The 27526-nt window shown below is 47.6% G+C and overlaps 1 protein-coding gene across 1 annotated transcript in view; it reads left to right on the forward strand.

Moving 5' to 3' along the window:
• The window catches only part of PLD5 (phospholipase D family member 5), a gene marked incomplete at both ends in the record, with an annotated part of 318682 nt that overhangs the window by 262235 nt on the left and 28921 nt on the right, over window positions 1-27526 (forward strand). Inside the window, one exon of the mRNA XM_080698695.1 lies at window positions 22867-23064. Within this exon, the coding sequence (XP_080554821.1) occupies window positions 22867-23064 (198 nt within the window). The remainder of the gene's footprint in view (window positions 1-22866; window positions 23065-27526) is intronic.

Consider the following 27526-nt stretch of genomic DNA (forward strand, 5'->3'; position numbering starts at 1 on the left):
AATAGGGCCGGGGGTGTGGCTCGGAGGTAGAACGCCCGTGGGTTTCATCGAAAAAATAAGAAAGGAAGGAAGGAAAGAAAGAAGGAAGGAAGAAAAAAAGGAAGGAAGGTAGTCAGTTCTCCTGAAGAATGTTCAGGAGAGATTGTGCCCCACGAGCCCCATTAGCTCATTTCAGGATCCCCTGAGCCGCCCCCCCCACCCTTAGCAGCCGTCTGAGCCCCAGGTGCCACCTGGATACCTGTAGTGGCAGGGGCTCTGGAGGCAAGCTGTCTTTCAGAGTTATAAAATGCACGTGTTTTTTGTCTTTTTTTTTTTTTAATCTTGAGGATTTAACTGAGGAACATTCTACCTTTGAGCTACACTCCTAACCCTTACTTTGAAAAAGGGTCCTACTAAGCTGTTGAGGGTCTTGCTAGGTTGCTAAGGCTGGCCTGGAACCTGTGGTCCTTCTGTCTCGTCCTCCTGAATACTGAGATTACAGGCCGGCGCCATCAAGCCTGCACTGTGTGTGTCCTTTCTACAAAGGTGTCGGGTCAGTATCTGTTTCATTCTATAATAGTGCGGATTCTGCATCATGATAGCAGCTTGTCATTCTGTGCAGATTACATTATGATTTGGGTGTTAATTAACGCAGTCATAGCCAGCAGCAAAATAAGAACAGGTACTCACTAAATGAGAATCACTGAAATAGCACCATCCTGCCATCCTTGAATGCCTACTCTTGAAAACAGTCTGGGAAACTCAGCACCAGGAGAGTAATAAGAAAGTACCTAGGAAGATAGACTGCCCTGCAATGGGGTGTAAAGGAAAAGTCCCACTTTTCAAGCTTTGTTTCTGTCTGATACAGGGAGGGGCCTGCATATAAGTGCTTTGCGCCAGGACCCATGGAGTGGTGGTAAGCAAGAAGGGCTGTGTGCTGGGTGCCAGATGGCTCCCCAGAGCATAAGCATGCCCATTTTTTAAGACTTTTCACTTACTGGAAAAGTACTTCTCTCACTGACTGAAATTCCCCCATATCTTGCTTGGCACAGGTTGCAAGACCTTAGAGAACTCCTTTCCCACCTCAGGGACCCTCCCCCGCCTTCCCTCCTTAGGAGCTACCTGTCAGAATTTCAATTTCTCCTCCTGATTAACCTAAACAAGCCCTCAGCCTGTAAGCAGAGATGGGCTCCACCCTTTCCTGGATACCACCCTCCATGGGTGGTCTCAATAAAGCCTGTTCTACTGCAGAGTGGCTCCCCCGCTCTCCCCTCCCTGTTCACTTTGGATCTAGCTAGGCTGTGGAAGTTGAAACACAGGCTAGACCCGGGCTCCAATAATACTTAAAGGTGGACTAGTTGGGGCTAATAATGAATGTGTGCGGCGGGTCCACGATGTGCACAATCGCAGCATCATTTCAGTACACAGAAGTGGGTGAAGATAGTTCTGGAGGCTGGATAAGCTTTTACTCAGGAGGCTGGATCAAAATGTCATCGCTCAGTCCCGCTAATGGACATGTCCTCAATTAGCCCATTTGTCTAGATGCAAATGGTACCTTTTTCAGAAAGCAGGCACTGGCTGAGGTGGGCAGGTTCTAGCTGCTTGGATCCTGTCTGGGTCCCAAGCGCAGAGCCAGGCTTGTGTGCATCACTGTCTCCTAGTCCCTGCTGTTGTGTGGACAGGTGTGCAGACACCTTGGAAGGTTGCACATTAACTCACTGCCCAAGCACTTTGCGCTCAGTACTGATGGGATTGATGATAACCCCTCTGTTGCTCTTTATCTGAAGTCTCTGTCTCAAGGCATTGTTAGCTGCTTGGAATCTGAATCTCAGCAGAGGAGGCTCTGAACTCGTGTGTGTGTGTGTGTGTGTGTGTGTGTGTGTGTGTGTGTGTGTGTGTAAATTGAACCCAGGGGCATTCTACCTCTGAACCACACCCCCAGCTCTATTTTATTTTATTTTATTTTAGCAACAGGGTCTTGCTACGTTGATAAGTATAACTACTTTCTGAGACTGTCCTCTAACCTGCGATTCTCCTGTCTTAGCCTCCCAAGTGCTGGGATTACAGGCATGTACTGCCACCCCCAGTGTCAGTATGTTTTATTTATTTATTTATTTATTTATTTATTTATTTATTTATTTTGGTGGTACTGGGGTTCCTGGAAGCCCTTCTACCTCCGGGCTACACTCCCAGACCTATTTTTACATTTTCATTTTTGGAAACAGGGTCTCCTAAGCCAGCGCGCGCGGCTGGCTTCGAACCTGCGCAATCCTTCTGTCTCCGCCTCCCAAGCGCGGGGATTACAAGCGTGCACCACCACGCCCGGCTTCAGTATGTTTTATTGAGAATTGAGCCAAGGGGCATTCTACCTCTGAGGTACACTCCAGCCCTATTTTTTTTTTTTAAACAAGTCTTGCTAAGTTGCTGAGGCTGGCCTAAAACCTGCAATCCTCCCATCTCAATCCCCCAAGTATAGGTTTGTGCCACTGTGCCCAGCTATTCTGAACTATTTCTGAGAGATATCCAGGACTTTTGTGGAAAATGTGGGATTCTCAAGAATCTCTTGTCTGAAAAGAGGAAGCCAATTAGGACGGCCGGCTGCCATTTAAAAGCATTTAATTGAAGCCGGTTTTTGTGTTTCTGGAGCCCCTAATGGTTAGCCAAGAAAGAGAGCATTGATAGAGTGGAGGAAATCCTCCCGGCATTGATGTGCAGTGTTGATGAGGGAATGAAGGCACTCCTTCCTGGGCATATAGAGAGGCTTGAAGTTCCTTATTACGTTGGAACCTGAATGCTGTGCAGCTTCTTCCTTTCCTCCTTTTCTCTGGCCCTCTAAGAAGCAGAGGCCCAGAAGTTCACCCCATAAAACTTAATTAACTCAAAGCAATTACAGGAGCTCTCCGTGTGGAGGAGTGAAGCTTGCTGTAGAGATGCATTTGTACAGGTGCGGTTTCGTTCCTTTGAGGTGTGGGGCTCGGCCAGCGTTCTCCCTGCTGGGATCCAAACATGGGCACACAGCGCTCAGGGAAGGAGGCTCTTCTGCTGCGGATCCCCAGGTTCCAGTCCTCACGTGCACAGTCCATTTACACCAGCTGCCAAGCTGGACCCGGGGCTGCAGACCCTCAGGGACCTGGCAGGGGAGCATTGAGGGCAAGTGGAGGGCGCGAGGGACACCTGTAGTCCCCAGAGCCACACCCCAGGGACCACCTCCCAGCATGGCTGCCCGGAGCCTGAGGGCCAGGACCTTTGACTCCACCAGGGGGCCTGCCGCACAGCGCAGCACCGCAGCTACAGCGCAGCTTCATGCAGATGTTCATGGCAGATACTTGCTCTAATGAGGCAGTAACTCGAGCCTACCCAGCTGGGTTCACACAGCAGCAGTGGCGCTCAAGATGCATCGGTACAGATAACTAGGGGAAAGATTTACTTCCAATCACCTTAGCAATCCGCTCGCTTTGTAAACAGTGCAAAAGGAAAATGAGGCTTCACTCCAACTATCCTAACCCTCGATTTGCGGTGTCAGAAATCAATAAGGAATTGCTGCGTGTGTTTTTCTTATATTAAACAGGGACTTAAGAAAAGCTCCAGTTGCAAGACCTTCTCAGCCCCCTGCTAGAGGTCACCCTTCTCCCCTCTTCCCAGCAGCAGTAGGGTTATTGAGGCTCCAGAGTGCTTCTTTTCAAGCTCTGATAGATTGATAGTTACTGTAAGATTGTATGAGCGTGTGTGTGTCCAGTAGCATAGAGACACGCCGAGATCCATAATAAGTTATGAGAGGCTTTATTCGTGGGGGATCGGCCTCCAGCCCCCGCGTGGCCGCGGGGGCCGGTGGTGGTCGGAAGAATGCCTCCCTCCCTCTCTGGGTCCTCTCTGAACTCTGCACTTCTTCTTCCGGGGCGGGAGGCCTGGTCCCCGGAATCGCAGGGCTCCACCTCCTAGCTCCCAGCCCTGCCCCAACCTTACATTCTGACCTCTTTGACTCAGGGGTGCAGAAGGGCTTTGACTAAGGGGTGCAGAAGGACGGAGTTTTTGCTCATCTAGCGGCTTCATGCTGAGACTGGGCGACGTCAGTCAAGGGCCCCAGTCAAAGGCCCCAGGTCAGGAGAAGTCGGAATTTGAGCCGCTGGAAGGGAGCAGGTGGCTGTGGTCGCAGCGAGAGTTGGAGGTTACCCTGGAGAGCTCGGTGACTGGTTTGCTTTGAGGAGACTAACAGGCAAGGTGCTATTAAAGAAAAAGAAAATTGTGAGAGCGGAACCCAGGCTGGGCAGAAGCCCTTTTAGACGCAAGGCAGTCACTAGATCTACTAACTTAAATAGCAACATTTTCCTGAGGAGAGCGTCTATCGCCCCTTTAGCAGTTTTTCATTAGACCAGAGTTATTAATAGCAGCAACTCCCGAAGCAGACCCACACCACTCTTTTTAGCATTGAGTGAGTATGGATATGTCTGGTTAAACACCTGTCACTGCCTTGGGAGCATCAGTTACCCATTTTAGAAGTTTAATACTTAGGCAATTTGGCATCCGAGGAGGGAGAGCACCATAGTATGTAAACAAGTGGATCTGCTAAAATATAAACATCAAAGAGAGTTATGTTGAAAGAAACAAAGTTTAGTGGATCCCAACACCATGTAAGAGGATTTGTCCCTGGAGCTGTTGTAACAGAGCCCTTTTAGATATGGCCTAAGCTGTGGGCAGAGGCTGGAGGGCTTGCCTCATCATCCTGAACCGAGACTTGAGAAGGAAACTAAGGCCTGAAAGATCGAGCAGGCCACCAAAGAGGAAACTGGCTTACCCTGTACCTGCAGTTACCCTGGGCCCGCAAGGAAGATGGAGGTAGGAGGACGAGGGATTCCAGGAGCTGTCAGTCCTTGGTCAGACCAAATAGGGCCAGCGGCGGGTCCTTGTCCAGAAGGGTAGACCCCCCCTGTAGTGAGGTACCTGAGGTCCACCGCTTTTTAAAGGATACTCGCCTTCCAATGGCCATATACTCCACACCTGAAACAGGCTCCTGGAGGTGGTTGTTTTTACTGTCATCCTCTCCTGGGTGGCGCTTGCCACCCGGAGGGCTGACCTTCCTCCTCCGGCCTCAGGGCTGCAATCAGGGCCTGGGACTGTAAGTCCGCCATCTGACGAAGATGGAGAGTACGCTCCGCTTCGGCCTGTTCCTCTCTGGAATTAAAGACTTTAAATGCCATGTTCATCAAGTCTCGAATAGGAGTCTGTGGGCCATCCTCAACTTTCTTTAGTTTTTTCCGAATGTCAGGAGCTGATTGCCCAATAAAATGAGTGGCCAATATGATCGAGCCTGCCTCAGAGGATGGATCTAGACGGGTATAGCGCGTAAGGGCCTCTCGTAACCGATTAAGAAAAACTGCTGGGTTTTCATTTGGACCCTGGGTGATTTCCCTGAGCTTATCATAATTAACCGCCTTATGGGAAGCATCTCGCATACCATCAAGAAGACATTGTATCATATAATTTCTCATTTCTATTCCCTCCTTTACATTATAATTCCAATGGGGCTCCTCAGATGGAATTGCAGCCGTACCAATAGGAAGCCCTGGATCTGTTAAATGACTCTGGTCAGCCCTCTCTCTGGCTGCCTTCAGGATCCGATCACGTTCGTCTGGAGTTAGAGAAGAGGTTAGAATGACATGCAAATCCCGCCACGTTAGATCATATGCCTGCACAATATGCTAGAATTCCTTGATAAAACTAGAAGAATTGGTAGAAAAGGATCCCAGTCTCTTTTCCAGTTGAGTGAGGTCAGGAAGGGGAAAAGGAACATGGACCCGGACCACCCCTTCAGCTCCAGCCACTTCGCGAAGTGGGGCCAGGAGAGAGGAAGATGGGGCTTGTAACCCAGATGGGTCAGACCCCGGCCCCCATGTTTTATTGCAAGATGGCGACTGTGGGTCCGCAGAATTGTAAGCCTGTGACCCAGAATGGCCACCAGGTGGCGCCTGTGAGTTGCCACGTGGTGTCCAAGATGGCGGCTGTGGCTGGCGGGATACTCCAGCCAGCATGCCCTGGGCAGCAGTAGAGCCGGTAGAGGGAGAAAACAGAAAATGCAGCCGCCAGAAGGGCTGTAAATATAACAGGTCAGACCATTTTGCTGAACGCGTGCAATATTCACTGAGAGCCATCAGCGTCCTAGGATTTAGCGTGCCCCTGGCAGGCCATCGAGTATTATTGGGTAGATCATATGTCGGCCAGATCTTAGTACAAAGGGAAATAAGTCTCTCTGGGGACAGTTCCCCTGAGAATTCAAGAGCCTGCAGATTAGACAACACATGGCCCAGCGGTTATTGAGAATCGATCTCAATCTTAGATGGCTGACTTCCTCCCATGAGTTGTAAGTGGGCGAGAACAAAGGCAGGAAACTCCAGCGTCCCAGGGCCCTGCCTAGTTCGGTATAGAGTAGGTGTGACCGAGAAAAGACGTCTCTTTGTCTCTTTTACACACCTTGCAATCGTCCTGGACGATTGGAGAACTGGAGGATACCGGTATACCGGGTTAATAGCAGTCAGTCAGTCAGAACCCTCCGAGTTAGGCGGAACCCACTTAGTTCCTTAAGAGGAAGCTTACCGCTGAGAGATGGTGCTGTGGAGATCTGGCCTGGAGATGGCTGTGAAAAGTTTTTTTTAAAAATGGCCGCCGACTCCTAGGATTGGTTAGGAATGGAAAGTGGACGGGAATAAAGATGGCGGGGCCTCCAGTGAGGCCAAGGTGGGAGGGGTCAAATATGGCAGACCTCCAGCGAGGCCATGAGGTGGGAGGGGTTAAAGAAACATGGCGAACCTCCAGCGAGGCCATGAGGTGGGCGGGGTGAAAGAAACATGGCGGACCTCCAGCGAGGCCATGAGGTGGGAGGGGTTAAAGAAACATGGCGGCTCCCCAGTGATTACACGTGGGCCAAAAGATGGCGGGCCACAGCTTGTGGCCTTACCCCCCACAGTGATCCCATGTGGGTGCTTACCGAAATGGCCGGGTCCAGGCAGCGGGGGTGGGCGGGCATAGGGTGAAGGAATCGGCAGGAGCACGGGAGATCAGCAGAGAGCGGGCGCAGGGGCCTGCGCCATCTGGCAGGCAGGGGCGGGCGGGTCTAAGCACGCCAGGCGCATAGAAAGCATGTGCAGCACAGGCTGGAGTTGGCGGGTCGGGGGAGAGAGGTCTGCGGGGCCGTGGGCCTGCCCCGGTGATGAGAGCGGCGCGCGCCGGCAGCTCAGGCCCATCCTGGGTCCACGGTCACGGCGGCGCGGTCCTCGGGCGCGCGCAGGGCGGTGCAGGCGCCCAGAGTGGCGTGGGCGCGGCGGGCTGGCGGCTGGCGGCTGGCGGCTCGGGGCCGCGGGCGTGCTCGCGGCGCGGCGCGGCTCGGACCGGGGCGCAGTCGGGGCGCGGCTCGGCCGGTAGCACAGCCCGGGCTGGGGCGCGGCGGGGGCGGGCGGCGTGAGCGCCCATTTTAGCAGAGGCAACTCAAGCCGCGTGCCGCGGGCGGGCGCCGCGGCCCATCCCAGCGGAGGCAGCGCCGCGTACCTTTTTTCAGCAGTTTGCAGAAGTCCACGGGCCGGGCGGGCGGGCGGGCGCGCAGAGGCCGCGCATGTAGTTAAATAAGCTGAGAGTCCAGTAAGCGCAGATCCAAGCCAGGTCCCATAAGTCCGGTACGAGTTTCAACACCAAAATGTAAGATTGTATGAGCGTGTGTGTGTCCAGTAGCATAGAGACACGCCGAGACCCATAATAACTTATGAGAGGCTTTATTCGTGGGGGATCGGCCTCCAGCCCCCGCGTGGCCGCGGGGGCCGGTGGCGGTCGGGAGAATGCCTCCCTCCCTCTCTGGGTCCTCTCTGAACTCTGCACTTCTTCTTCCGGGGCGGGAGGCCTGGTCCCCAGAATCGCAGGGCTCCACCTCCTAGCTCCCAGCCCTGCCCCAACCTTACAGTTACAAACTGCATTTTTAGCAAAACAAACAACAACAACAAATATTCATTAAGAAAAAACCCAGCCACCCAGCCGGGCGTGGTGGCTCACGCCTGTAATCCCAGCATTCGGGAGGCTGAGACCAGAGGATCATGGTTCATGGACAGCCTCAGCTTAGTGAGGCTCTCTGCAACTTAGTGAGACCCTGTTTCAAAATAAAGAATAAAAAATAGGGCAGGGGGTGTCGCTTTGAGGCCCAAAGCTCCTGGGTTCCATCCCCAGACCCACACACACAAAAAAGAAAAAAAACAAAAATTAAAGTTTCTTTTCTTTAATGACTTGCCTACATTACCCATAAGGCATGCAATTTGGTTGGTTTGCCAATGAATTCATTCTTCCTGATCACTCAGAGTCTTGCCTCAGAGCTAAAGCGAAGTGTCTGGGTATCCAAAAAAATAAAGTAAGCGGCAGGTCTCACATTGTGCGTGTTCTCAGAGTAAGCGACTTAAATATCCATGCTCAAATTTATGAGAAAGGATTCTTTAGTTTTCTGACATGTTGATTAAATAGCCTTACCCCTTCTCTTCTTCCTAATCTCTATGTCTCTCCCTCTCTCTCTCCTCTGTCCCCCTTTTTTAGTTTCTGGTTCTTTAATTCTAATTCAATTGAAATAAGACCACAAAGATGCTCTGTCATCTTAAAAACAACAGTTCAGACTTGAGGAAGCATTGCCCTCTTTCTTTTTATGTCCATTGATTTCTTACTTCCTCAAGTAGTCCTATGATGCTTATGGCATCCATAACCAAAACACACCTGATACAAGCCCAGTGGTACAAGGGAGAGGACGCTCTGGTCAGGACGCCACACAGCCTCGCCCTGGTCTGAGGAAGAGTGCTATTAAACATTGTTAACATACTGTTTGTTTGTGTGTGGTACTGGGGTTCCTGGAAACCCTTCTACCTCCAGGCTACACTCCCAGACACCTATTTTTTATATTTTTATTTGGAAACAGGGTCTCTTAAGCCAGCACAGCTGACTTTGAACCTGCGCGATCCTCCTATCTCTGCCTCCCAAGCATGGGGATTACAAGTGTGTGCCACCACGCCCGGCAATATACTTTTTTAATTACTGGATTTTGTTCTTTTGTGTTCAGAAAATAATAGCACCCCTGTTCATCTTGTCAAGTTAGAGGGTGTTTGATGGCATGCTGCAGTCTACCTTCCAACTCCAAATATTTCTAACAGAAGAGTGTGTGTGTGTGTGTGTGTGTGTGTATGTGTGTGTTTTGCTGGGGACTAACCCCAGGGGCATGCTCCCTCCAAGCTATATCCCACCCCTTTTTATTTGGAAACAGGATCTCACTAAGTTTCTGAGGCTGGCCTCGTACCTGTGATCCTGTCCAGCCTCCCATGTAAGGGGATTCCAGGCCTGCACCACCACACCGGGCTGATAATGCACATTCTTTATGATGTGGGCATGCCTTAAGCTGTTCTTTCAAATGTAGTAGAAAACTATTTTTCAAGGTTTATTAATTTAAGCAAGTCAGAGCAAAACTCCTTGTAAGTTTGTGATGCCACAGATGTAATCCCAAGGGAAGCTAGAGCTAAATGTGTGTTAGAAATACTCAGACTCACTTGTAGTCACTATACCTGAGAGGCTGAGATGGGAGGATCACAGGCTCAAGGCCAGCCTCGGATGCTCAGTGAGGCTCTCCACAAATTTGTGAGACCCTGTTTCAAAGTAAAGAATAAACAATAGTGCTGTGGGTGTAGCTTAGAGGTAGAATGCCCCTGGGTTCCATCCCCAGTACTACAAAAAAAAAAAAAAAGGAGAGAAAGAAAGAGAGAGAGAAAGGAAGGAAGGAAGGAAGGAAGGAAGGAAGGAAGGAAGGAAGGAAGGAAGGGGGATTCAGACATTTGCACAGTCATGTGCTAGGGTCTCTTCCCTGGGTGATTTTTTAATGAGTTCACGTAGACTACAGGAGTAAGAAAAGGAAACAGCCAAACCTAGGAAGTAGTGGAGACACTGTCTCCCGGGGACTTGGGGCTACGCGGTTTCCTTTGTACTTGAGATTTCTCAGGTGTAGAGTGCAGTGATGGCTGTCGCTGTCGCCTGGTGGCTTTTCAGCTGATGAATTAGTGACCTGCCAGGAAGAAAGATTGATGCAGTGTAACAATGGAAAAGCACTTCAGCTGTGACACACTCAGCACAAAGCACCCAGAACATTCAGGGAAGAGCTAGCTGCTCCTTCCTATTGAGTAGAGAACAAAGGCCCCAGCTTCTAATGCTCTGGTTCTTTCATTCCATGATGTCAGTCGTTGGAAATTTTAATTGGAAGTATAATTTTGTATAAAACTCAAAGGAAACCTTCGCTTTCTATCTCAACTTATTAGTTGAATAAGTGTCCTCATCTTGCTGAAGTTCATCTTTGAAAATTATGCCAAATATTTATTTCTTGCCCATGAAATAGGTGATAGCCAGCCTTTGAATCACGCATAAGATGGCAGTGTTAGCGCTGCTGCCAAAGCTGGACGGCTGTGCGGGTCCCACTGAGATGCTCCGCTTGCAGATTCCTGGCCTAAGTTAGACTAGGAATCTTTCCTGTTCTATTGGTGGTGGTGGTATTGTTTGTTTGAGGGTTTTTTCTGCTTTGTTTCATTTTGGGGGATTGTTTTGCTTTGTTTTTTGGTACTGAGAAACCCAGGAATGTTCTCCCTCTGGGCTACACATCATCCCTTTTTATTTTTTATCTTGAAACAGGGTCTCACAAAGTTGCTGAGATTGGCCTTGAATCTGTGATCCTCCTGTCTCAGTCCCTCAGTTCTGGGATTATAGACCTGAGCCACCACATCTCGCATATATTTACATGTTTATTCTGGCTCCCAAGGCTGTTGATTTTCTAACCCCTAGATGCAGGAGAAGGGCCTACTGCCCAGTCTTTGTGGCCAGGAACCCACCACTCACCAGATGTCCCCTCCCAACCACCCCCCGCCCCTGCCGTGGCAGGAGTCCCTGATCTCCAGGTGTCGGCTCGAACTTCAGAGTTTCAAGATCCTTCAGACCTTTTAGATTTCCCAACCTCCATGAAGCCATTTGTCATCCACCTAAGCCAGCAGTTGTCTGCCAGTCGAGTTATCAGCTATCTTAATCATAGGATATTTGCTTTTGCTTTTGTGTGCTCGTACCTCTGTTGGTGCACTGTAATTATGCATCATTGGTGCATTCAGCCCGATAGAGGCAGAGGCACACGCAGCACTTGGAGTGTTTCCCCTCCAGACCACCCCCCCCAACCTCATGCATGCTGAGGTTGGCACTGATGATTTTGGTAAAAACCTGTATGGACTTTCTCCATAGACTAACACAACTGCACACTGCAACCCGCTGCAGCCCTTCCAACCTAACGAAGCCATTTTCTTTATGGAATCCTGCAGAATGTTGGTGATATTTCCCCGAAGCCAAGGATCAGACTCCACCCTGTTTCATGGTTCATTCATCCTAGTTTTTCCTCTTTTTCCCAAGTACCATCACTACTTCAGAGCTCACCCACCCATGTGCACCTCCCCATACATCAGGGCTGCGATCAGCTCAGAAGCCCCCCTGCTGGCCTACCACCGTGCAAAGAGCATGGGTTCAATTCCTTATAAATCCCGACGCCAGCACATGAACTGATAAACAATTGTTTTTCTAGTAATGTTTGATTGTGAAACTGTTTTCTGTGTTACAAATGCCCTCAGATGTCTAGTTAGTGTGTGTGTGTGTGTGTGTGTGTGTGTGTGTGTGTGTGTGTGTTTACTGAGGATTAAACCCAGGGATGTTCTACTTCTAAGCTGTAACCCCAACTCTTTTCTTAATTTTTTGTTTTGAAATAAGGCCTCCCCAGATTGCTGAGAGTCTTCCTACATTGCTGAGGCTATCCTCAAACTTATGACCCTCCTGTCTCAGCCTCCTAAGTGCTGGGATTACAGGTGTGCACCACCACACCCATCGGCAGTAGACCAAAACCATGTGTTAAGAATTAAATAATTAGTCTTTCACTTTAGGTCCAAATGAGATTTAGAAATTGGTAACAGAGCCCCAGATTTTCTTTCTTTCCATGTCCAGCGGCATTGATTCCATCTCTCCATCAGGTGATACTTCTTGACCAGCCCTCTGTCCTGCGTTGGCATCTCTTTGGTTCTGGTATGTTTTTAAAGATGCTCGGGGCCAAGTGCATGGCCAATCAGATCCGATTGCTCTTCTCTCATGCCTAACAAGGGTGCATGTGGGGGTTGGAAAGTTTGACTTAATGCAGGTCTGTTTTGGAGATGTGAGAATACAATCATATGGAACTTCAGGTGGGTAGAGTGGTAGAGGGAGGGAGGAAGTCATTGGAACAGGGGCACATGCAGTTTTGTTTGTTTGTTTGTTTGTTTGTGGGTCTGGGGATGGAACCCAGGGGCATTCAACCTCCAAGCTACACCCCTTGCCCTATTTTTTATTCTTTATTTTGAAACTGGGTCTCACTGAGTTCCAGAGGGCCTCAATAAGTAGCTGAGGCTGTCTGTAAACCGTGATCCTCCGGTCTCAGCCTCCCAAATGCTGGGATTACAAGCATGTGCCACCACGCCCGGCTTACATGCAGTATTATTAAGCATCAGATTAAACAAAGGAATAGCTGCCACCAGGGATTGGGGAACAGAGACACAGAGAAGGCTCTGAGACATCAAGGGCTGAGTCGTTTCCAAATTGCATTAGTAAGTCTAAAGATTCATTTAGAATTGTGTTCCACAAACTGGATGTTAGGGTGAGATCTCTAACTACAGAATCTAAAGAGAAACAGAGATTTTTGCATGGCTTTTATCATCAAGGAACTGTTTTTTGCAAACACTGATTACCATGGCTTCCCAGATGACAGATGCTAGGTGGAGAGCAGAGGCACAGCTGGTGATAGGGAAAAAAGTGGAATTAAGGAAGCAGGTAATGATGGGGGCGGGGGTCTTTGTTGGGCATAGATTTGGAATTTCCAAGCCTGGTGTGTCCCTATAAACAGATAAGGCCAGAGGGAGAGCAGGAGAATAAATGCCCTCGTGGCGTATGGAAGAAGGAAGAGGGTATGAGTACAGAGTGTGGATAAAGGTAAATTCCAGAGGACATGACGTCACATAAGGAGCCCTTGAGATGGAGATCCCTGACCAGTTGCCTTAAGAATGAGGTATGGATTGGGGAAAAGTTAAAGGAGGCATCTTCTCCCAGTGCCGCCCACAGAATATTAGGAAGTGATAATATCAAGAGGGGGAGATGGGGCTGTACATCTGTTGGAGCATGGCTGGGAGCCAGGACCTTTAAGGGGACCAAGACCTTAAGGAGAGACCAATGTGTGTTACCCAGAAATAAGAGGCAACCTGGGTATTTATAGTCTTGGGCGGCTCACAGCTGCGCAGGTATATTTACCCTCTAGTGAGAAGGGTGTGAGCTTGAGCTGAGAGAGATGAAACCAGGGCCGGAGACCTTAGAGTTTAGCCACTGTTAGTGTGGTCCAGATGACTAGGTGAGGTCTTGTCCACTATGGGCTGAGAGTTTGTGAATGAGAGGCTTTAAAAAAGAGCTGATTGTTGGGTTTTAGCGGGAGGGAGCCAGTAAAATGACTGGGATCAGGCCCGGTCATATTTTATATTTTGACTCTGTAACAGTATTTGCAGTTGTATTAATTGCCAGCTCAAGGGCTCAGGTAAGAGCAATGAGTTCTGCCTTTCGGGAAGTAGTCCCTGTTGTCAGTGAGGCTGCCTCCATGACATCTGTATAGGAGATGATAGCATGGTCCGCTCGTCTGACCCCTGTCAGGTAACAGAGGAGCTACCATCCACAAACCAAGTTAAGTCAGCTCTTGTGAGAGGCAAGGTCTGAAGTCTGGGCTCAGTGTAGGACAATTCTTGAACTGCCTGTAGGTAGGAGTGGGTTAAGGTGCTGAGTAAAGGGAGGAGGGTGGCAGGGTTGAGAGGTGGTCAAGAGTCTACAGAAACATTTGGCAATAGGGACAAGTGGCAAAAGGGTATAAGGTCCCTGAGACGATGTGGGGAGAGATGAGCACGGGTCATCAATGGGTGAGCCTGAGCGCCTCTTGTGTTAAAGTGGAGGCAACCACCAGTGCCCTAAGGGAGGCTGGCCAGCCCTTACTAGTATTGTGTAGTTGTTTTAGAAAGGTAAGCTACAGGAGTAAAGGTAGGCCTCTTAAGTTGACCAGAATGCTGACCACCATGCCACGTTTTTAATCTACATAGAGAGTGAAAGCGGAGATAAGTCAGGTAAAGCTAGGGCAGATGCAGGTAAGAGCGAGAGTTGTGTAAAGGCAAGCTTTATGGGGATAGCAGGGCCTAGTGGCTCAAATAGGTCCCCCTTAGAAATCTCATAGAGGGAAGTGCCAAGAGGTAGAAATTAGGGACCCAGGTTCTCAGGAAAACCAGCTAGTCCCAGAAACGAGAGGACATCTTGCTTAGTTTGGGGTTGAAATAAAGTACGAAGATGGCTTTTACAATCTACAGTGAGTTCACATTTTCCAGGAGAGAGAAGAAATCCAAGATAGGTAACTTGGAAGGAAGCAATTTGTGCTTTGGCTGGGGAGACCCAATAGCCCTTAGAGCCAAGGAAATTAAGAAGTTGGGTGGTGTGAGTCCTGGACAGTTATGCGGAGGAACTAAACAGGAGGAGGTCATCTGCATACTGGATGAGACAGCTAGGGAGAGGTCGAGGGAGTGGAGGGCAGTGGCTAGAGTCTGGCCAAGAAGTGGGGGCTATTCTCTGAAGGAACACCATCCAGGTAAGTTGTCAGTATATGTGTGAGGGTCCTCCCAAATAAAAGCAAAGAGGTTATAGAAGTCAGGGTTTAATGAAATGGTTTAAAAAAATCTTTAAGGTCTAAGACCACAAAGGAATAGTAGAAAGGAGAGTATAAGGGTTAGGAACTACTGGGCGAATGGGGAGAATAGCATCATTAATAACTCATAGATCTTGAACTAAGCGATAACAGCCATTGGATTTAAGGATGGGTAGAATGGGGTGTCATATGGGGAATTAGTGGGAATGAGGATGCAGATGGAGATAAGAGGAGTAATGATAGGCTCAGACCGTGGCGGTGTTTGAGAGTGGACGGCATGGGTATCGGGAGGAGACTTGAGGGAGATTTTTATTGGAGTATGATGGGAGGCCACAGAGGGAGAGAAAGTATCCCAGACTATAGGATTGACTTCTTGAAGGATAAGGGTAATGGAAAAGACGAAGAAGGGGGTAAATGTGGGGTGGAGGATACTATGTCTGACCGTGAGAAAAGAAAGGAGGTGGGGAGCCTGGGGCAAAGGAGAGGGTGAGGTGAAGTTTAAAGAGAATGGTCCTCCCAAGAAGGAGGACTGGCAACTGGACATAACAAGAAATGAATGGGTGAAGGGGTGATTCCATATTGAGCATGGAAGGGGACCCGTGGCTCGAGGTTATTGAGTACGGCCATCAACCTCCATAACAGTAAGATGGAAAGGTCTGACCATTAAAGAAGGGCAGAATGGACATGGTGGCCCTCGTATCAGTAATGAAATTAAGAGACTTAGCAGCATCCTGGAGAGTTACCCTGGGGTCCTCTGGCAAATAGTGATGGAGTGATTAGGAGCCCCAGAGACCCAGGACACCGGCAGTCAGAAGCAAGGCCAAGCAAGTTGAAGAAGTCCTCTTGGGAGAGGGTGAGGGAAATGGCCTTCCTGATGAGACAGGGAGGGACAGTTGTCCTTCCAGTGCCCCTTCGGCCTACATACAGGACATGGACACAGGGGAGACCTTGATGATGTGCAGGCTTGTGCCAATGTCCATTCTTACCACACTTGAAACAGGCTCCCAGTGGCATGTGCTGATGGCTTCATTTGTCAAGCATAGAAGCCCACAGGGCAGTAGCTTGTTTCTGAGTTCTTCTCCATTACTGAACACCCTGAATGTTCAATTATTAAAGTCCTGTTGGGGAGTTTGGGGGTTCTCATCAAACTTAAGTTTTTTCAAAATGTCGGGCGCTTACTGGGTAATAAAAATGAAAGTTAATTAAAAAGTGGCCTTTATCGGAGGCAGGGTCAAGTTTGGTGAACTGTATTAGGGCCTCTGTAAGACAGGCATGAAATTTGGCTGGGTTTTCTGAGGGATGTTGGGAAATTTCTCTTAGTTTGTCAAAATTAATTACTTTGTGGGCTGCTGCCTTAAAACCAGCAATGAGACAGGTTATCATGAGGTTCCTGGCAGCTCACCCTGGGGATTTGGTCTCATTATCCTCTAGGTTAATTTGGTATATCCAGCCGGGTTCAGCCCAGAGGAAAGCCACAGCCCCTACTGGAAAATTATTATCAGACTGATGTTTTAATCTGCATGAGCCTCTGTGGCTGCCCAGACCCACTCCTTCTCATGAAGGGTCAAGGTAGAAGTCAGAGTGACATAGAGGTCGTGCCAGGTGCAGTCATACGCCTGGGTGAGATATTGAAATTCTTTAATAAAGGTGGAGGGTCATGTGAATAAGAGCCAAGTCTCTTTTCGATTTGAGAGAGGTCAGTCATAGCAAAAGGCACATGTACCCGGATGACTCCTCTAGCTCCTGCCACCTCTCTCAAAGGCTAAAGGCTGTCAGTGTGTGAACAGGTCCAGAAGGAAGGAGAGGAAAGAGGAGAGTCTGAAGAGCTCGAGCTTGGGTTGGGTGGACAAATGGGGGGTAAGCAGAGGGAGGTGCAGAGGACTGAGAGAGTACAGGAACAGGGGAGGGGGGAACAGGAGGGACCCCACCCTCAAGATCAGAGGTGAAAGCGGATGTCAGGTCTGTTGGAGGGGGTCTTTAGGAAGGTGATATCCTGTGACCAGGATAAGCTGCTGGGGAGAGCAGGAGGTGCAGAGAGAGGGTCAGGATCATAAAGCAGTGAATGCTTGCACAAAAGAAACTTTGGGCCGCTTTCTGGTACAGTGGCAGAAATTATCAAGATTTGTTAGAATTTGAAAGTGTAGGGTGCCATTTTCAGGCCATTGGGACTGGTTAATGAATTTGTATTGGAGCCTAACAATGTTGCAGTAAAAAATGAGGTGGCAGACTTTAACAGAATCCTGAAGTCCCAGAGCAGAGAGGGACTTGAGGAGGCAGGAAAGAGGGGAATGGATCTGAGGGAGGTTTACTGAAGGAAGTGCCCATGTTAAGGGAGAGAAAGAGGACAGGGAGAAAAATGAGAGTGAGCGGCCAGAAGAGGACCAGTGGGGCAGGCAGGCAAGAACCTAGGTGGGATGAGGACCCTGTCTCTTGAGAGTGCCCGGGTCACCTAGACCAAGTATCCCTGGCTGGGTGAGGGGCTCCCCGTGCAGGTTGAGAGGAGACTACTGGCATACCAGCATGACTTATAGACAGCAGAGAGACAGTCTCTGCAGTGAGAGGACTTACCCAGCATCTGCAGTCAGAAAGGAGGAGTTAGGAAGGTGATGAATGCCTACAGGCTGAATCAGGGCATGAGTCAAGGCTGGGTCCCAACAAAGGCTAAGGATTGGAGCAGCCAAGAAAAGTGGCAGCTACTGAGGGCTTCTTAAGGGTATGCACCTCGCATAGGGCTGGTCTGAGGACCAGGTGGTCCAGGGACACAGGACCCTCCCGGGTTTCGGCACCAGATGAAAGGTGATCAGCACAACCCAAGAGACTAGAGATCCTGGAGGCCGGTCCAATGATGAACATTTACTGCAGGGGAGGCTAAGCTGCTGGGCTGTCTCTTGCAGGACAGCAGCAGTACTAGGGGGAAGGGAGAAAATTTTTATATTGGGAGAAGGGGAGAGGGTAGTGCCTGGTTTCAGGAACAGCTGGACCTGGTTGCATACAGGTGGTAGGGGCTGGCCTTGGTGGCCAAGGTTGGAATGTTCCCCCTTGTGACTATTTTCTTGATTTGGATAGCTGCTCCTTAGACTGGATCAGACAGCCCTGTGTTATCAGCGCAGCTGTGCTTGTGAGACCCACGTAGCTGTAGTTGTGAAACCCACCGGGTTCCGTGCACCCTCTGACCTAACAGGTTCAATCCAGAGCATGTGGGTGGTGGTGGTGGGGGGTTCTAGCTGAGTGGAAGGGAAGGGAAGGTTGGAATTATGGGAGGGAAGGTTGGAATTGCTTAGAGAGCTTGTACCTGACCCAAATCCATGGGAATGGCCACAGGAGAACGAGGTTATGACCATTAGATGTAGGAGCTCACTCTCAGATTTTGAGGAAACCAAGAACACTCTTCTCTTACCTTCATGAGGGGCATTTTGTTTGTTTGTTTGTTTTGTATCAGAGACTGAACCCAGGGACATTTTACCTCTGGGTTATACTTCTATTTCTATCTTATTTGTTTTGAAACAGGTTCTCGTTGATCCTCTTGTGTTGGTTTCCCAAGTACTGGGATCATAGGCGTGCACCACCAAGCCTGGCTCAGTTTCCTTAACTTTAAAATAAGGCTGGACTAACTGCTCTCTAAGATTTGTAAGAATCTGTAGCTGTTCCTTTAGTCACGTTCCTCCTGGCAAGCACTGTTGTACCCACTTGGTGGCCATAGAAATAAGACATCAATAAGTTAAGTGGCACAAAGCGACGAGGTGGGGGACAGAGCACTGCTGAGCAGCAGGCTGTCTTTGAGCTCTCAACACTCAATTCCCCCCCCCCCCAGTAACACAAATTTCACCCCGAGGGCAGAAATAAAATGAAGTTCAAGGTTCTGGTAATTAAACTTTCTGCAATAACTTGAAATATAAACCTCAGCTCAAGGGGTGGGTGGGAGCTGCTCTCAGTCACAGGTTCTTTTCTTTTTGTCCAGAAAATTAGAGAAATCTTCCTTCACATTTCTATGAACTCATGAAAACAGTGTGCTGGGCATCTATAAATGATGAACAGAGCTGCAGTTATGCTAACATGTATAATTATACTGAACTAAGGAGAGAATGAAGCTAGTGTCTCCCGTTGTGCAGACAAGAGCACCCATCAGCAGCACATTCCTCCACTGCATCAGGACCGCTCAGCAGAGGAAGCCCCTGGGTCTTCTATGCTGCCTCTCGTGTCCTAGCTGAAAAGGCTGCTCTATATCTATCTATCTATCTATCTATCTATCTATCTATCTATCATCTATATCTATGTATCAATCTATATATCTATCATCTATCTATCTCTATCATTCTCTCTCTCTCTCACACACACACACACACATACACACACACACACACACACACACACACACACACACCCATTTCATCCCATTTGAGAACTACTTTCCACCAGTTCTGACAAAATATAAAATAAAAACATTTTCCCTAGTGTAATTATGTGTTTTCCTTTGTTCTTGTTTTGTTTTGAAATTTGAATACCTGGTCAGCAAAAACTAAATGAACAGAAGGACTTGGCTGGTACCAAGGTAATTTATAGTCTTCAGGGTTTCACCTGTGCAGAACTGTTCCTAGAAATAAAACAGTAAAACTTACCGTGTGTGTGTGTGTGTGTGTGTGTGTGTGTGTGTGTGTGTGTGAGTGTTACTAGATGTTGATCCCAGGGACATTCTACCTCTGAGCTACACCCCCCAGTCCTATTTCATTCTTTTTATTTTGAAACAGTCTCACTAAGTTGCTGAGACTGACCTCATACCTGCAATCCTCCTGTCTCAGCCCTCTGAGTACTGAGATCACAAGGGTGCTCCACCATGCCTGGTCAACTTGGCTCGTTTCTGACGGCATAGACCAGCTGTGTGACTCACCTGAGAGGTCAGGGCAGCTATGGGGATGTCTACCTGTGTGGCTGGCCACTGAGCTAGACAGGGCTGAGCAGTCTGCTATCATGTGGAAGGCTGATCTCTCCAGGGGAGGCTTATCTTACTGCTAAGATGACAGGAAGAATGCTTCTGCTAATCAATCACACCTTCAGCATTTCTCCTTTGATAATGTAGACATGGAAACTCATCAGAATCCCACATCTCTCTTGTTTTCCCCATTGCCAGCATTTTTAGAAGGTTTGCTCATAAACCTGTTCCGAATTTGTGCTCTGTGTGAAAAATTGACAAATGTCAGATTTATTTTCTGGTTTCTTGTTTGTGGTTATACTTTTATTGGTGCATTGTAATAATACAGCATAGTGAGGTTCAAAGTGACGCGCACACATGCACACAGCACTCAGTATTTCCCTCCACATCCTACCTGCTTCCACTCCATCTTCCCCGTGTGTGGTGGTGAGATGGGTGGTGAAACCTTTGTGTATAGACGTAGCATTATTTGAGTTGTTTCATGCCTCAAGCCTACTTTCCCCCTTTCCTCACTCCTCCAGTCCCCTTCTACTCTGCTGGTCTCTCTCTCCTCATTTATCTGAAGTCCCTTTGTTTTCTATTTTCTCTATAGCTTCCACCTCATATGCAACCCTTGACTCTCAGGGACTGGCTGATCTCACTTAGCATAGTATTTTCTAGTTTCATCTATTTTCCTGAAAAATGACATAATTTTATTCTTCTTAATGGAGAGTAGTACTCTACTGTGTGTATAGACCACATTTTCTTCTTCCATATATCTGTTGGTCAACACCTGGGCTAGTTTTGCAATTTGGCTGTTGAACATTGGGTTCCTCTGAACATGGTGTGTGAGTATCCCTGCAGTATTCTGACTTTAACTCCTTTAGAACGCTGAGTTGGGGTGGTATGCCTGGGCCATGGGGCGGTTTGTGGGTATTCTTTTGCAGAACCTCCATAGTGATCTCCACAGTAGTTGTAGTGATTTGCTGTCAGGTCTAGCTCAAGTTCTACAGATGTGATTTCAGCTGCCGTTGAAGGTGGAAAGAAAAAAGTGGCACTTGTGGAGAATAGTTTTATTTTTCCACCTTCGACAGCAGCTTGGATCATATATATATATCTAGATCTGGGTTTGAGTCATTCTGAGGCTGAGAGAAAGACACGCTGAGCCTGTTTCAGAGTCTGTCCATTTCTAGAAAATGGGGTACAGCTTCTAAAACTGAATGTAGTTACAGCAGAGTACGATGTCCAGGGTGAAAGTGGAAGTCCGACGCAGGAAAAACCTAAGGCCAGCCGTCGGAGATAAGCAAGCAAGCAAGCAAGCAAGCAAAAGCTTTATTAAGACAGCCTAACTCCCTTTTATATCAGGCAGCTGGGGATTTTTTGAAAAGGAAGGGGCTTCCGCTCACAGCAGAAGATCGCACAAAGTATGGGGCGTTTACTGATTGGATGGTTCACACCCCAGTGAGTGTGTTATCAGGGGACTGGTTGTTGGGCATCCCGTGGCCCCTTTGGCTGGATGTGAGGAAGAGAAACCGGAGAGGCTCCATCTTTGGCATGACTGGGCTGCTTATCCTAACACAGGGTGCCCACCAAAACTCACAAACCACTTAGCTTAACAGTAGGGCACGGGAACACTAAATCTCAATTTAGAGTAGAATTATTAGAAATATTAGTAGCTGGAGGCTGAGTGCAATGGCACACACTTGTAACCCCAGCGATTCTGGAGGCTGAGACTGGAGGATTGTGGTTCATGGACAGCCTCAATTATTTGGCAAGGCCCTTTGAAACTCAGTGAGACCCTGTTTCAAAAATAGTCTGAAAAATAGGGCTGGGGTGTAGCTTGGAGGTAGAATGCCCCTGGGTTCCATTCCCAGTACCAAAAAAAAAAGAAAGAAAGAAATATTAGTAGCTGGAAACTTAGTGAGATCCTGTTTTAAAATAAAAACAAAACAAGACTGAGGGTGTAGCTCAGATATAGAACGTAACTAGGTTCAATCTCCAATACAGAGAGAGAAAGGGAGAGAGTGAGAAAGAGAGAGAGAAGAGAGAGGGGGGAGAGAGAGAGAGAGGAGAGAGGGAGAAAGGGAGAGAGAAAGAAAGAGAGAGAGATTAGTAGCGGAGAAAAATCTAGAGAAAGTGCCCACTCGCATCTTCCTGGTGACAAATGAGCATTTGGGGGCTGAGATTGCCCGTAAATACTCTGAGAATGCTCACCAATCCTTCCCTCCACCACACCTAAAGGAACAAACATCATTCATAGTTATGGTGCTGTTAAATAAGAATTTTTATTCGTGCTGCCAGCTTTTTCATTAGCCTTTGAAGATTTGGTTGACCGGATTTTCTGACTAAAGTCAGTGGTGGTAGACACTGCAAACCGAGCTACACAACAGAAATGACGCCCGAGGGACAGAGCAGAGCCGGAAGTGCCTTGGGAGCATTGTCTGTAAAGGCCAAAATGCAAAATTAAAGTCAGACTGTTACAGCAAATCATGCCTGTCCATGCTCAGAGCAGCACTATTCACAATAGCCAAGTTAGGGAACCAAGCTGGGGGTTCAGCAGCAGGTGGATGGGTAAAATAAATGTGGTCTATACACACATAATGGAGTTTCAGCCATAAAGAACAAAATTATGTCATTTGTAGGAAAGTGGATGGAACTACAGAATATGATGCTGAGATGATCCAGTCTCAGAAAGTCAAGGGTCATGTGTTTTCTCTCTTATGTGGAAGCTAGAGAGAAAATAGAAATGAATAAGGACTTCAGATAAATGAGGCCAGTAGGAAGGGGACTGGGGGAGGGAGGTGGGGAGGGGAAAGGAACTGAGGAAAGAAACAGTTCAAATACTGTCATGTCCTTACATGAAGGTGTCACTACCAGTCTCACTAACACGTACTGGGGGGAGGGGAGGAGGGAGCAGAGTGGAAATGGAGGGCAATACCCCAAGTGCCGTGTGTGTGTGTGTGTGTGTGTGTGTGTGTGTGTGTGTGTGTCACATCAAACCTCACTGTGATGTCTACTTATAATGCACAAATAAAAGTATAAAAATGCAAGCAAAAGTTGTACTTAAGTATTTCAGCATTTTTATAATATATCTCTTCTCTAGACCACAAGCTGACAGTAGCTACCTACAGACTTCTGCGTAACAGGAAGATGGCACCGCTACCCCCTTCTCTAGGCTCAGGGCACTGACGTTTTCTCTTCTCTTCCACAGATGAAGGAACTTGGTGTCATCTTCTACAACTGCAGCTGCCTGGTCCTAGACTTGCAAAGGATATTTGCGTTATATAGTTCATTAAAATTCAAGAGCAGAGTGCCTCAGACCTGGTCCAAGAGACTCTACGGCGTCTATGACAATGAAAAGAAGCTGCAGCTTCAGCTGAACGAAACCAAATCCCAGGCCTTCGTGTCGGTGAGTTTTCTGCATCTTCCTTCTCTCCTCCCTCTCCTTCCACCAACGGCTCTTTATTCAGTTGGAATGTTTCAGTGTGGCCATGTAGTGAGCAGAAAACAATGCAGTTGTTTTCATCCACCCAAGGAGTGAACGTGTGTCTTCTCCCGTGCCTGTATGTGCTACCTTCAGTAATAACAATAGTGCACAGTATTTTTATGCTTTTATTGGTGTGTTGTAAGTACGCATCACAGTGAGGTTCAAAGTGATACAAACACATGTGCATGCAGCACTTTGGGTGTTTCCTCCAGACACACCCGCTGCCCCTCCGGTCTCCCCCTCCGCGGTCCCAAGACTAAGACAAAGTTGAGCATGGTCCCAAGACCATGCGCAAAAAGAATATTTGAAGACCTTCAGAATAACCGTTTCCCAAATTAATTTTCTATAATTGACAGCTTAGCACAATTAAGCAGACATTTCGGGTTAAAAGTATGGATTATTGCTAATCTTTTCGTGGACCATGAATAGGTACTCTGTCAGGTTTAAATATTCACTTTCTAGTAGGTTGGGGCCAGATGACTCTAAAAGTCTTACATTTCCCATTTAAATCACAATATAGGAAGGATGGTGGGTGACTTTTGGTCTTATAGAGGTCTTTCTAGATTCCTTAAGTGTGTACTTGCTTTTTAAGCCAGAAACTAGGTAGGGTGTGTGTGTGTGTGTGTGTGTGTGTGTGTGTGTGTGTGTGGTGCTAGAGATTGAATCCAAGGACACTCTACCTCTGAGCTGTAGCCTCAGCCCTTTTTTAATTTAATTTTTTTAATTTGGAAATAGGGTCTCACTAAGTTACTGATAGTCTAAGTTGTTGAGGCTGGCCTTCCACCTGCAATCCTCCTATCTCGGCCTCTCAAGTACTGGAATTAAAAGTGTGCACCGCCCCCAGCCTCAAGGTCTGTTTTTATTGATCTGGGTGCCAGGCAGATTGTATTTCCTATTGTTCAGTTATTTACCCATTTATCATACATAATGAGATATGTTTAGCAAAACAGGGGCTGGCATTGAACACAACTTGTGCTGCTATGGAAAAAATACCATAGTGTATTCCTTTTTAAAACTCCCAGTGTATATTATTAATTATATTTTAGCAGCTTTATTTATTTTATTTATTTTTGTGTGTGTGGTACTGGGGATGGAACCCAAGGGCATTCTACCTTCAAGCTACACCCCTCACCCTATTTTTTATTCTATATTTTGAAACAGGGCCTCACCAAATTGCTGAGGCTGGTCGCAAACCTGTAATCTCCCTGTCTCAGCTTCCCAAGTACTGGGACCACAAGCCTTCACCACTATGCCCAACATTTTTTTTTTTGGTGGTACTGGGGTTCCTGGAAGCCCTTCTATCTCTGGGCTACACTCCCAGACCTATTTTTACATTTTGATTTGGAAACAGGGTCTCCTAAGCCAGCGCGCACGGCTGGCTTCGAACCTGCGCGATCCTCCTGTCTCTGCCTCCCAAGCGCAGGGATTACAAGCGTGCGCCACCACGCCCGGCTATGCCCAACATTTTAGCAGCTTTATTGAGATGTAACTTATTTATCCTAAGATGTAGTGGGTTTTCATGTACTCAGAGAATTTTGCAATCATCTCTGCCATCTAACTTTAGAACATTGTCTCCACCACAAAGGAAAGCCCATCATGGGCGGTTGCTCACACTTCCCCTCTCCTCCCACTGGCAGCACTGATCTGCTTTCTCTTTCCGGATTCATTATTCTCTAGACGTTTTATTAAATGAGATAAGTAGCATGTAGTCTCTTGTGACTGGCTTCCTCCTCCTGGCACATTGTTTTCAAGGTGTGCCCCACTTGTAGCATGGATCAGCTTTATTCTCGTTTTTTATGGCCAAATAATATTCCATTGTATGGACACGCCTCCTTTTGTCTATGCATATAGTCGATGGACATTTGGGTATTTCTACTTTCTGGCTGTTGTTAATAGTGTCACTATAACATTCAGGTACGAGTTTTGATTTGTATACCTGTTTTCTGTTCTTTGGGGTTTATATGTAGGAGTAGAATTGCTGAGTGCCATGGTACTCTACGTTGAATATATTGAAAAACTTCTAAACTTTTTTCAAAATTGTTTGCATCATTTTTAAATCATATTGGACCCTACTATCACTAAAAAAATAAACAAATAAATAAATAAATAATAAAATGACACCAGCAATATCTGAGGGTTTCTATTTATTCACATCCTTGCCAACACTTGTTACTTTCTGTCTTGTTTTAGCCTCCTAGTGGGTGTGAAGTGGTACTTCCTTGTGGCCTTGATTTGCATATTTAATGTGCTTACTGGTCATTTGCATAACTTTCTTGGAGGAATATCTATTAAGTATTTTGTCTTTTTTTTTTTCAGTATTGGAGATTGAAACCAGGGGCATTCTACCTCTGAGCTACACCCCTAGTCTTATTTTATTTTTTATTTTGAAACAGGGTCTCACTGAGTTGCTGAGGACCTCACTAAGTTGCTGAGGTTGGCCTCGAACCTGCAATCTTCCTGTCTCTGACTTCAAAGTACTGGAATTACATTCCTGTGCCATCACACCCAGCCGTTTTAACTATTTTATTTATTTATTTATTTATTTACTTATTTATTTTTGCGGGTCTGGGGATGGAACCCAGGGGCATTCGACCTCCCCGCTACACCACCTGCCCTATTTTGAATTCTTTATTTTGAAACAGGGTCTCACTAAGTTGCAGAGGGCCTCACTAAGTAGCTGTGGCTATCTCCTGTCTCAGCCTCCCGAATGCTGGGATTACAAGCGTGCGCCACCACGCCTGGCATTACCTATTTTAAAATTAGGGGGTTTTTTTTCAAATTAAGTTGTAAGAGTTCTGATGTTTTTGTGATACAGGGCTCTTATCAGATACATGATTTGCAAATATTTTCTCCCATTCCATGTCTTTTCATGTTTAATTATTTTTCATGTAAATGTTCTATAAATAGAGCATAGACTTTTTAAAACCAGAAAACTGTGATGAAATAAAAATATCTGTTAAGGCCTTTACAAGACAAGGATTGAATAAGTAAGCAAAGTAATTCCATACACATAACAGTCACCTATTGACCTAAGGAAGAAACCAGGAAATGGAATACCTCAAGAGATCTCAGCTGCCAGATACAGTGGTACACGCCTGCCGCCCTACTACTTAGGGGGCTGGGACAGGAGGACCACAGATTTGAGGCAACCCTTGGAAACTTAGTGAGATCTTGTTTCAAAATAAAATATAAAATAGGGCTGGAGGTATAGCTCAGAGGCAGAATACCCAATACTACAGAACGAAGAGGAGGAAGAGGAAGAGGACAAAGAAGAGATAGAAATACATGGTCTGGGAGCCCAGATATGGGAGAAGTAAACCTCTGGTTGGGGAACCAAAAAAAAAAAAAGTTTCATGAAGGAGGTAATATGTGAGCTGAGCTGACTTTCTTTTTCTTTTCTTTTTTTTTTCTCTCTTCTTTTTTTTGTCGTGAGATTGAATCCAGGAACAGTCTACCTCTGATTTACACCTCAGCCTTATTTTATTTTTTAATTTGAAATAGGTCTCACTAAGTTGCAGAGGGCTTCACAAAGTTGCTGAGGCTGGCTGCAAATCTGGGATCCTCCTGACGCAGCCTCGCAAGTACTGGGATTACAGGTGTGCACCACCACACCCACCTCCCCCAGCCCTTTTTAATTTCTGAATTTTAAAACAGATCTCACTAAGTTGATGAGTCTCACTACACTGCTGAGGGTGGCCTCAACCTGCCATCACAAGTCCTGGGATTGCAGAGGTGCATGGCCACGCCCAGCTGCCTGAGCTGGGATGTAGAGATCAGAACAAAATAGGGCCTTGGCTGCCTAAAACAAAGCCTGATAGCAGGAAGGGCAGCTGAGTGGAAGTCCAGAGTCCAGTGGGACGAGGACAAAGGGGGGCACAGCGGGGGCTGTCCTGCACACACCCACCCAGTGCACCAGGGTGGGGAGGGCACTTGTCCTGAGATGACAGGGGTCTGCTAAACAATGAGGAGATGAGGCAGTGCCTCCGGGGGGCTTAGAAAGCACCGAACGCAGCCCTGGTGCCTAAGCGGGCGGGGACATAGCAGTAGATGGCCCTCAGAGCTGAGAGGGAGAGACAGACACCAGGAGCGCAGCAGGTACAGCAGCGGGAGCGTGCCCCCGCCCTGGGAGGGAGGCGGATAGAGCTGCTCTGCTGTTTAGTGTATGTCTTTGCTGTTGTTAAAACTCGGAAGCTCAGAAGCTCACACTTGTTCCCAAAGAAGAAGAATTTAAAAGCACACTAGTGCATCCTCCCCGTTACCTGCCTGGAGCCTTCTTGCACAGCGACACCTGGACAGCGTAGGACCTTCCACACGCTCCTTCCAGGTGGGCGTCCGTCCGGAGGCTCCGCTTCCTCGGCCTGTGCGCTGGGCCGGGGGTTTCCAC

Source organism: Muscardinus avellanarius (assembly GCF_963383645.1).
Source record: "Muscardinus avellanarius genome assembly, chromosome: 7".
Taxonomy (NCBI): Eukaryota; Metazoa; Chordata; class Mammalia; order Rodentia; family Gliridae; genus Muscardinus; species Muscardinus avellanarius.